General features: G+C 38.7%; 1 protein-coding gene across 1 annotated transcript in view; it reads left to right on the forward strand.

Moving 5' to 3' along the window:
• Positions 1 to 9,961, forward strand: part of Larp1b (La ribonucleoprotein domain family, member 1B) — a 67,926-nt gene extending 57,965 nt beyond the window's left edge. Inside the window, 5 exon segments of the mRNA XM_013034875.1 lie at positions 1,642 to 1,802; positions 2,454 to 2,598; positions 5,512 to 5,621; positions 6,740 to 6,867; positions 8,306 to 9,961. Of these exon segments, the coding sequence (XP_012890329.1) occupies positions 1,642 to 1,802; positions 2,454 to 2,598; positions 5,512 to 5,621; positions 6,740 to 6,867; positions 8,306 to 8,479 (718 nt within the window). The 3' untranslated portion in view covers positions 8,480 to 9,961.
• Positions 9,962 to 10,194: the final 233 nt, after the last annotated feature.

Raw genomic sequence — 10,194 nt, forward strand, 5'->3', positions numbered from 1 at the left:
CTTCCCAGCCCCGTCCCTGAGCTTCTTTTGCTCAAGGTAAGTACTCTACCACTTGAGCCACAGCACTACTTCTGGCTTTTTCTGTTTATATGATACTGAGGAATCAAACCCAAGGCTTCATGCATGCTAGGCAAGCACTCTAAGCCACATTCTCAGCACTGCAATATATATTTTTAATATGCTACAAAAGGACTTTTTGTATTTTTATAACATTTAAAAAATTATGGTAGAAATCACAGTTTGCTATATGGGCCATTTTAAGTTGCAGAGTTAAACAAATCTATTAAAATATTAGGATTTCCATCCTTTTTTTTTTGCCAGTCCTAGGGACTGAACTCAGGGCCTGGACCCTGTCCCTGAGCCTCTCTGCTCATCTAGCACTCTTATCACTTGAGCCACAGCGCCACTTCTGGCCTTTTCTGTGTGTATGTGGTACTGAGGAATGGAACCCAGGGCTTCATGCATGCGAGGCAAGCACTTTCCCACTAAGCCACATTCCCAGTCTGTTTCCATCCTTTTTTTTAAGTTTTTTTTTTTTCATCCAGTCTTCCATCTTGTTTTTGTCATATACAAAAAAAAAAAAAAAAAGATGGGTACTCAAAGGTTGATTTCATTAAGTTATGTTTTCTGCTTCCTTGAGGACATCTTTTTTTTTTCCATGTCAGTCAGTCATGGGACTTGAACGCAGGGTCTGAGTGCTGTTCCTGAGCTTTTTGGCTCAAGGCTAATGCTCTGCTACTTTGAGCCATGGCACCATTTCTGGTTTTCTGATAGTAAATTGATGATAAGAGTCTCATGGTCTTTCCAGTCTGGGCTGGCTTCGAGCTACGATGCTCTGATGTCAGCCTCCTGAGTAGCTAGGATTACAGGTGTGAGCCACTGGCTCCTGGACATCAAGGACATCTTAAGTTGAAGTGGGCATTATTTTCTTTCTTTGACAAGCATGTAGCAGTGAAAGTATATCACTAGTGTGCTAGTGCCTCAATTCATATCAGTAGTTGTGCCATCAGAACAAATTTCCAAACAGTAGAAAGGGCAAATAGTGTCTTACTGCTTTATGAAAACGGTTTTGATTTGGTGACTTTCTGAAGGTTCTTAAGATTCCTCTAAGGATCTGCACTTTGAGAACCACTGATTTAGATCCTTGTCAGTGAAAGAAGAGGGAGGTCTGCATTTGTAATGGAGTACAGATAAAAACAAAGGTAGGTTTGGGGGATATTGCAAAGCTGAAGTGAATTAAAGAACTGCAAATTTGCCTTTGAAAAAATTACTTTTGTCTTTGTTAGTTTCTGACCCTCATTTCCATGTCTTCATTGTTACATTCATGTTACTTAGATTAAACTGAAAATTTATTCAATAATATAATGATAATAAAAACATAATCTTGACTAAAAATACTAGATCTGAGAAGGTAATGAGCCTAGTTATCTTCTTATTGTTTTAGTTTGAAAATTTATGATTTTGTTCTTTATCACCATCTGAATTCACCTGTGTGTTGGACATAGGTAGATGTATATGTCATTAGTTGAGTATTAGGAACTACTTTCTCTTATACTGCTCAGGCAGATTACTAAGGAAAATAGTTTATGTCCCTGTTTCTTGCTATTTCCATTTGAAGGTTTTTTCCCCCTTCTTAAACAGCAGTTCAAATGCTTCACCTTCAGAAGGTGCGCCACTAATGGGAAGTTGTGGATGTACTCCTCACTCATTCCCAAAGTTCCAGCACCCTTCCCATGAGCTTTTGAAGGAAAATGGCTTTACCCAACAAGTATATCACAAGTATCGTCGAAGATGTCTAAGTGGTAAGATGCTTGTGCTTTACCTAAATATATTTGAAAATAAAATGTTTTAAAAGTTGAAATTATTTCACGGAGTATCTGAATAAGATATTCTTTAATTTTTTTACAATAATGACTTTAAGTAAATTTATTTATATATATCCATTTATTATAGCTTCGACACATTAGCAAATGAAACTTAGTAGGTTTTTTGTTACTTAATTTTTTTCTAATTTGAGCAAGCATATCATAAAATAGGTTAGTATTTGTCCTTTGTTTTGAGAAATACAATTTTAAGGATTAGTATGTTTAGCTTTGTTCATTTTAAGCTATATAAAATGCCAATTATCTTGGCTTTTATTTATTTTTATTTTTTGTTGGTCGTGAGGCTTCAACTCTGGGCCTGGGCTCTGTCTCTGAGCTCTTCAGCTCAAGGCTAGCGCTCTACCACTGAGCCACCTTCCCAGCCGCTGTCCCTGAGCTCTTCAGCTCAAGGCTAGTGCTCTACCACTTGAGCCACAGTACCACTTCGGCTTTTTCTGTTGAGGAATCAAACCCAGGGCCTCATGCGTGCTGGGCAAGCACTCTACCACTGAGCCACCTTTCCAGCCCCCTATCTTGGCTTTTAAAGGTATATTTAATTTTGAAATGCTTTGTTATTTGTATTTTTTCCAGAAAGAAAACGCTTGGGAATTGGACAGTCCCAAGAAATGAATACCCTCTTTCGTTTTTGGTCCTTTTTCCTCAGAGATCACTTCAATAAAAAAATGTATGAGGAATTTAGACAACTTGCTTGGGAAGATGCAAAAGAAAATTATAGGTAAATAAGTTTCTAGTTATTTTATACTTAGTGAGTTAAAAAAAAATGGAAGAGGGGCTGGGAAGGTGGCTCAGTGGTAGAGCGCTTGCCTTGCATGCCTGAGGCCCTGGGTTCAATTCCTCAGCACTACATAAGCAAAAAGAAAAAAGCTGGAAGTGGCGCTGTGACTCGAGGTAGAGCGCTAGCCTTGAGCTGAAGAGCTGAGGGACAGCGCCCAGGCCCAGAGTTCAGGCCCCACAACCGGACCCCCAAAAAACATGGAAGAAACAAGTACCAAAGTAACCTGACTGAAAGTAGTACAACATAATGGAAATGGATCCAGTGTTTGTTTTCTGTTACCCACAAACTCAGAAGATTAAAGCAAACATTAAGTCATAGCTTCTAAGGATCAAGACTTTAGGATCCAGCTCTCTAAGGAGTCCTGGCCCAAGATCTCCCATTGGGTTCAATCAGTGTTTTTGATGGAGTTGGCATCAGTGAAGACTTAAATTGAGCTAGAGAATCCCCCTGAGCTCCATCCCGTGGCTGTTGGGCAGAGGTTATCAGTTCTTGGTCACAGCAACCTCCCAAAAGGTATTTTACAGCTTAGCTTCAGATACAGTGAGTGATGTAAGACAGAAACATAGCTTTGAGGTCTGTATCTTGTATAATCTACATACAGAAGTGACATACTGTCACTTTCCTACCATATTGTAGTGTTCATACAGACCAGCCCCACACTGTAGGAGATCATAAACAACTGATGATGTGATCGGTAGAAACCTTAGAAACTGGCACAAGGACTGAATATAATTATAATAATTTTCAGGACTGGGAAGGCAGCTCAGTGTTAGAGTGCTTGCCTTGCATGCCTGAGGCCAAAAAAAAAAAAAAAGCTGGAAGTGGCGCTGTGACTCAAGTAGTAGAGCGCTAGCCTTGAGCTGAAGAGCTGAGGGACAGCGCCCAGGCCCAGAGTTCAGGCCCCACGACCAGACCCCCCCCCAAATTTTTTAATACTAAGCCAAGCCCTGGTGGCTCACACCTGTAATCCTAGCTACTCAGGCGGCTGAGATCTGAGGATCGTGGTTCAAAGCCAGTCCGGGCAGGAAAGTCCATGAGACTCTTATCACCAAGTAAGTACCAGAAAACTGGAAGTGGTCCTGTGGCTCAAGTGGTAGAGTGCTGAGGAGCTGAGAGCTCAACCCCCACAACTGACAAAAAAAAAAAAAAAAAAATTCTCTCCTATAATCAGGACATGAGGGAAGCCAGGCGCTGGTGGCTCACGCCTGTAATCCTAGCTACTCAGGAGGCTGAGATCTGAGGATCATGGTTCAAAGCCAGCCCGGGCAGGAAAGACTGTGAGACTCCTATCTGCAATAAACCACCAGAAAACCGGAAGTGGCGCTGTAGCTCAAGTGGTAGAGCGCTCGCCTTGAGCTGAAGAGCGGAAGGACAGCGCCCAGGCCCAGAGTTCTAGCCCCATGACCGACCAAAAAAAAAAAAAAAAAAAAGCTGGTGCTCTACAACTTGAGGCACAGCTCTACTTCCCAAGTTTTAGTGTTTTTTCTTCATGAGGCATGAACTGAAAGAGCTAGACACTTGCCTCTGCTCTTTTCTCAAGCAGTTAGGTTGCATATTTTAGTTGTGTTATTAATGGAATACTCTTGGTCTTTGAAATAATCTGTTAAAAAATAAGAGTAAAAATCCAAATATGGCCTAATATTGAATAAATTCACAGGTGATTTTAGATAAAATTGAGCATCTCTCATTCTAATATAATCAATATAAGATAATCCCATAAGAGGAATGTCATGGCACTTTTGTCACTCTGTGTTTCAGTCCTTCATCACATTTTTTCTTGGGAGGGGCGGGGTGGGCCAGTCCTGGGCTTGAACTCAGGGCCTAGGCACTGTCCCTGAGCTTCTTTTGCTCAAGGCTAACACTCTACCACTTGAACCGCAGGACTGACCACTTCCGCTTTTTCTGTTTATGTGGTACTGAGGAATCAAACCCAGGGCTTCATGCATAGTAGGCAAGCTCTCTTATCTCTAGGTCACATTCCCAGCAGATCATGTAACTTTCAGCCATACAAACTCAACCAATTGCATCACTTCTGGATGCCAAAGCAAAGGATTAGAGTGTAAGTATATAGTTGGCATTGTGTGTTTCTCTTGCTGGCTTGCCAAGAAGCCTATTTATAATTTTGGACAGGCAGTCACTCTGAATACTTGAGTCGCCTGTCTAAGGGTTCTCACTGACATTTTAGTGGCTGTGCTCCCTTTCCTGGGTTCTGCTCACCACTGTTAGGTGAATGTTGAGCCCATGCTGTTGGCTAACCCACTGTACAGAACTTGTCTCAGGTTTTCTAGGTAGCTATAGGAAAAAGCAAATAAATTTGTTTTCTGATTTGTGATCTTTTATCAGGGTATGTGCTACTAATTGTACTTAATAACCAAAGCAGAGAATGTTCTGTTAGGCCCCATTTCACTGGGTCCATCACATCAAGAGTGGTAAAGCACCTGGCCTAGACTCCAAAGTACAAAAGATTAAGAGTGGCCTTGTCTTTTTAGAGTTCAGATCACATTCAAGAGTATTTAATGCTATAGAAAAACATGTGGTTATTCATTCTAAGAAAAATTGAAAATATTCCAAAGTTCTACAGAGATAGCCGGGAGAGACACACTGTAGGTCTGAAGCTATAATCAAAGACTATAGATTCTCAGACACTTTGACTATACTGAGTCATCAAAAACAGTAGCAAAGTCATTCAAATATTACTAATTAGCATTTCTCTTAAAAATCTAAATGTTAAACCTCATTTCTTGCTTAATTATTTGTGTTATATATGTTTATATTAATGCCACTGATTGTTAATGATTAATGTGTTATTTTGGAAAAAATAATCATTGTAAAACTTCTGTTTCCTTTTCATAGGTATGGGTTAGAATGCCTGTTCAGGTTTTATAGTTATGGACTGGAAAAAAAATTCAGACAAGAAATTTTTAAGGATTTCCAAGAAGAAACCAAAAAAGACTACGAATCTGGTAAAAAAAAAAAAAAATCAGTTAATGTTTGGAAATTATAAATCTGAATCTGTCAACAAATAAGGAATTTATAATTTGTGTCTTCATAGTAAACCATTTAAGATCTTCTATTATGGTTCATGGGCAAAGGATGGAGCACATTAATAGTAACATCAGGGGCTGGGAAGGTGACTCAGTGGTAGAGCGCTTGCCTTGCATGCATGAGGCCCTGGGTTTGATTCCTCAGCACCACATAAGCAGGAAAAAAAAGCTGGAAGTGGTGCTGTGGCTCAAGTGGTAGAGTGCTAGCCTTGAGCTGAAGAGCTGAGGGACAGCTCCCAGGCCTCTGACAAAAAAAAAAAAGTAACATCAGTGGGTAAGCTTGAACTGGATTGGTACAATTGCAAGTGAGAAAAAGTAGAGGGTCTAAGCCAGATCCCTAGGTCAGAGTTCTGTTTCCGGTGCATAGTAACTTTATGACATTGAGTAAGTTCCTTCATCTTCATCAACAGCCTGTTAACAGATTTATGATTCAAATTAATATGTGTATCTTATATGCACTTAAATGTTTGTTATATATAATCAATAAGTGTTAGCTACCATTGTTGTTTGTTCATTGCATGTCTTATTTTCAAGATCTAAAAAAAGCATATATTGAAGAGAAATAATTTTACTAGTTGAATCACATGTTTAATATTGGTCTTTTTTTTTTTTTTTTTTTTTGTCGGTCATGAGAATTAAACTCTGAGCCTGAGTGCTATCCTTCAGCTCCTCAGCTCAAGGCAAGTGCTCTACCACTTGAGCCACAGCGCCACTACTGTTTCCTGGTGGTTTATTGGAGATAAAGAGTTTCACAGCCTTTTTTGTCCAGGCTGGCTTTGAACAGAGATCGTCAGATCTCAGCCTCCTGAGTAGCAGTAGCTAGAATTACAAGTGTGAGTCACTGGCGCCCGGCTTAATATGGATCTTTTGGGGCTTTTATTTTTGTTTTGTTGAGACAGGATCTTACTATGTAGCCCTGTTGGCCTTAAACTCAGCATTCTGCTTTAGCCTTCCAAATGCTAGAATTACTAGGGTTACAGTTACCAGCCAGTTTAAAGGAATTCCATGTAACAATGCATATTCTTCTTTGTTATTAGGTCAGCTATATGGACTAGAAAAATTTTGGGCCTATCTGAAATATTCTCAATCTAAAACACAGTCTGTGGACCCACAACTTCAGGAATACCTCTGTAGGTTTAAGAAATTAGAAGACTTTCGCGTTGATGTGAGTTCTTTATTTTTTTAATTAATTTTTATTGTTATTGTAAAGGTAATAGATGGAGGGGTTACAGTTATATAAGTCAGGTAATGAGTACATTTCAATGTGGACAATGGCTCCCCTTCCTTGCTTTCAGTTTTTCTCTCCTGCCCCCATCCACAAGTGAGTATCACTGCTATATCCTCTTTTCTTTTTATTACTCATATCTCCACCAGAAAACCAGAAGTGGTGCTGTGGCTCAAATGGTAGAGCGCTAGCCTTGAACAAAAGAAGCTCAGGGACAGTGCCCAGGCCCTGAATTCAAACCTCAGGACTGGGGGAAAAAAAGGCAGTACCATGCAATACATAATTAAATATAATAATAATAATAGGAAAAGAGTCTCCCAGACTTTCCTGCCTGGGCTGGCTTCAAACTGTGATCCTCAAATTTCAGTCTACTTAGTAGCTGGGCACCTACTAGTACTTTTTTTTAAAATTGCTTTTGTTTCTTGTACTGAGCATTAAAACCAGTGTTCTGTGCATGTTAGGCAAATGCTCTGCACTAAAGTCTGTCTACAGCCCCCAAAATGTTCACCTTTTTGATTATTTTAACCCATATAATTTTTGTAACAGTTCAGTGGTAGAGTGCTTACCTACTATGTGCAAGGCCCCAGGTTACATGTGCAGCACCACACAAAATATATAATTATAGCTAGTTTCATTAAGGCAAGGCTTGTTATGTGCAACAGGAAAGAAGACTATAATCAGTTTGATTTCATAAGGAAAAGAAATGGGATGAATGTAAGAAATAAGGACAAAGGAGAAAATAAAACTAATACAGAAATGAGGAAAGAATAAGAACTAAAATGTAGAGCAGAAAACTAAATGGTGGCTGGAAATGTGGCTTAGTGGTAGAGTGCTTGCCTAGTACGCATGAAGCCCTGGGTTCGATTCATCAGTACCACATAAACAGAAAAGGCTGGAAGTGGTGCTGTGGCTCAAGTGGTAAAAGTGCTAGCCTTGAACAAAAGAAGCTCAGGGACAGCTCCCAGCCCCTGAGTTCAAGCCCCATGACTAGCGCCAAAAAAAAAGTAAATGGAAGATGAGGTCCACTCCTGCTTTGGGTTGTGATTTTTGGTCTTTTGGTTCTGGGTAAGTGGCTTTGATGGCTCAGGAATGGAATCAGTAGAAATGCATATGTCTGGAATTAAGCTACTTTTCTTACACTCTGTTCTGTAGCTCAAACCCCAAAACATGGGAGCTTTATGAGTATCTGTTGAGTGAAAAAGTGAGCCTCTGATTTAGTTAAGGAGGAAATTTGAGTTTAATACTTTGAGTGCTATAGGGAGTCATTGTAGTAAAAAGTCTACTGAAGCACCAAAACAGTTTCTCCCTGCTGGAAAAGTCTGGCCTTAGATTCTGAAGGAGGGAGACAGTAAAATACGCCACTTTTCATGATTTGCAGCACCCTATTGGTGAGGAATTTGGAAGAAAAAGACATTCATCTACTTCTGGTGAGGAGCGTAATCGTCATAGATTTCCATCTAATTCCTCTACAAAGCCACCAAATGGTGCTAAGCCTACATCTGCCAGTGAACTTCACATCGCAGTAAAGTCTCCCAGAAGGAATACTTCGTAAGACCCTGCAACAGTTATTCCAGACTAGTGTGACCTCAGTCTCAACAATGCCTGAGAAATAGACTGTTATGAAAGTTGTGTATCCTTGAAATCAACATTTACATCAGTATTTATGTTGGGAAATCTTCTGATGTTTAATTGTGATAACCAGATAAAACAAAAAGGGAGAAAAGCAGTTAGCATTTTTTTCTAGCAACATAAATTTCACAAGCACCCTGATTTCACAAACAAGTATAGTTTGTATGGGCCCTCTGCTCAGTGATGCACTTTGACCTCAGTGTTTCTTTAATGCTATGTTTACAAGACAGAATTCCTTAAATACACTGAAAAGTAACATGAGGAATGCCTGATATTTCAGCTCATACTTCTTAAAGAAGATATATTAAGTTGTATTCATCTCTTCTATAGAGCTCTTAAAGAAGCAAATGACCTCACTATCAATTCATATTTGGACGTGGAAAACAAAGGAAGATGATGTGTATATTTTTTAAATTCACAAAACAAATATATTTCTTTTTGGTATATAAAGAAAGCTTTTTTAAAAAAGTAGAAATACATAGTTACATTGAAGTACATGTACTTTTGATGCTGAATTTTGTTTTTTTTCCCCTCCTTAGTCATACCTCATGATTTTCGTCATTGATGTGTTGGATAGAGTTTTTCTGAATTGGCATAAAGTGGTTATATATTAGAAAAGATTTAATTTTGTGATTCTGTTAAACTTTGTACATAGAATTGGGATTATTGGTTATATTGGGATTGGTTGAAATACATATATTGAGAATTGGTTATATTAGGATTGGTTGGAATATTGCTATAAATAAATTAAATGTCTGTCTGCTTGTTTCAAATGTATCTCCTGTTAGTACATCTGCAAATGGGCATGTCACAAGTAGCTAGGTTATCAATTTAAAGGTAGTGTTCTTTTTCCTTTTTGTTTTTATAATTTTTGCTTTATGCTTATAAGTATTTTTACAAGTTATAACATTAATTTCTTTTTTGTTGTTACTGTAAGTGATGTAAATGATAGTTTTTGAGTTTGGGTGGGATTTAAAAAAGTAAAAATTTTAAGCTTTATTTAGAATATACTCATATTCAAACTATACTAGTAGAAGACCATTGTATTTTATAAATGAACTTTCAGTTATTAAACTTCTGTTCATTTTCTTGAACACAATAGGAGTCACAAGTATTTTATGTATTGGCAGAAATGGATAGTTTTTGTACACTAAATGTATTGCTTTATTTTTGTGTCAACCCACATGTCTTCTTAGAAATAGCAATATTAAAATATAGCTGGGGTGTTGTTTACTGGTAGAATACTTGCTTAGCATGACAACTCTTCCCCAAAATCCTAAAAACCCCCAAGACATATAATCTTACATATTCTTCTTTGGATAAAAGGGTATTCATCAGTAAATACATTTGTATTTAGTTATTTTTCAGGTGTAAGTGATCATCTTTTGAAGTTAAATTTATTCTTTGGGGGGCTGGGAAGGTGGCTCAGCGGTAGAGTGCATGCCTTGCAAGCATGAGGCCCTGGATTCGATTCCTCAGCACCACATAAACAGAAAAAGCCGGAAGTGGCGCTGTGGCTCCAGTGGTAGAGGGCTAGCCTTGAGCTGAAGAGCTGAGGGACAGCACCCAGGCCCAGAGTTCAGGCCCCATGACCGGCAAAAAAAAAAAAAAAATTATTCTTTGGGGGTTAATTCTGAT

The sequence above is a fragment of the Dipodomys ordii genome, unplaced genomic scaffold (assembly GCF_000151885.1).
Source record: "Dipodomys ordii isolate 6190 unplaced genomic scaffold, Dord_2.0 Scaffold198, whole genome shotgun sequence".
NCBI classification, from domain to species: Eukaryota; Metazoa; Chordata; class Mammalia; order Rodentia; family Heteromyidae; genus Dipodomys; species Dipodomys ordii.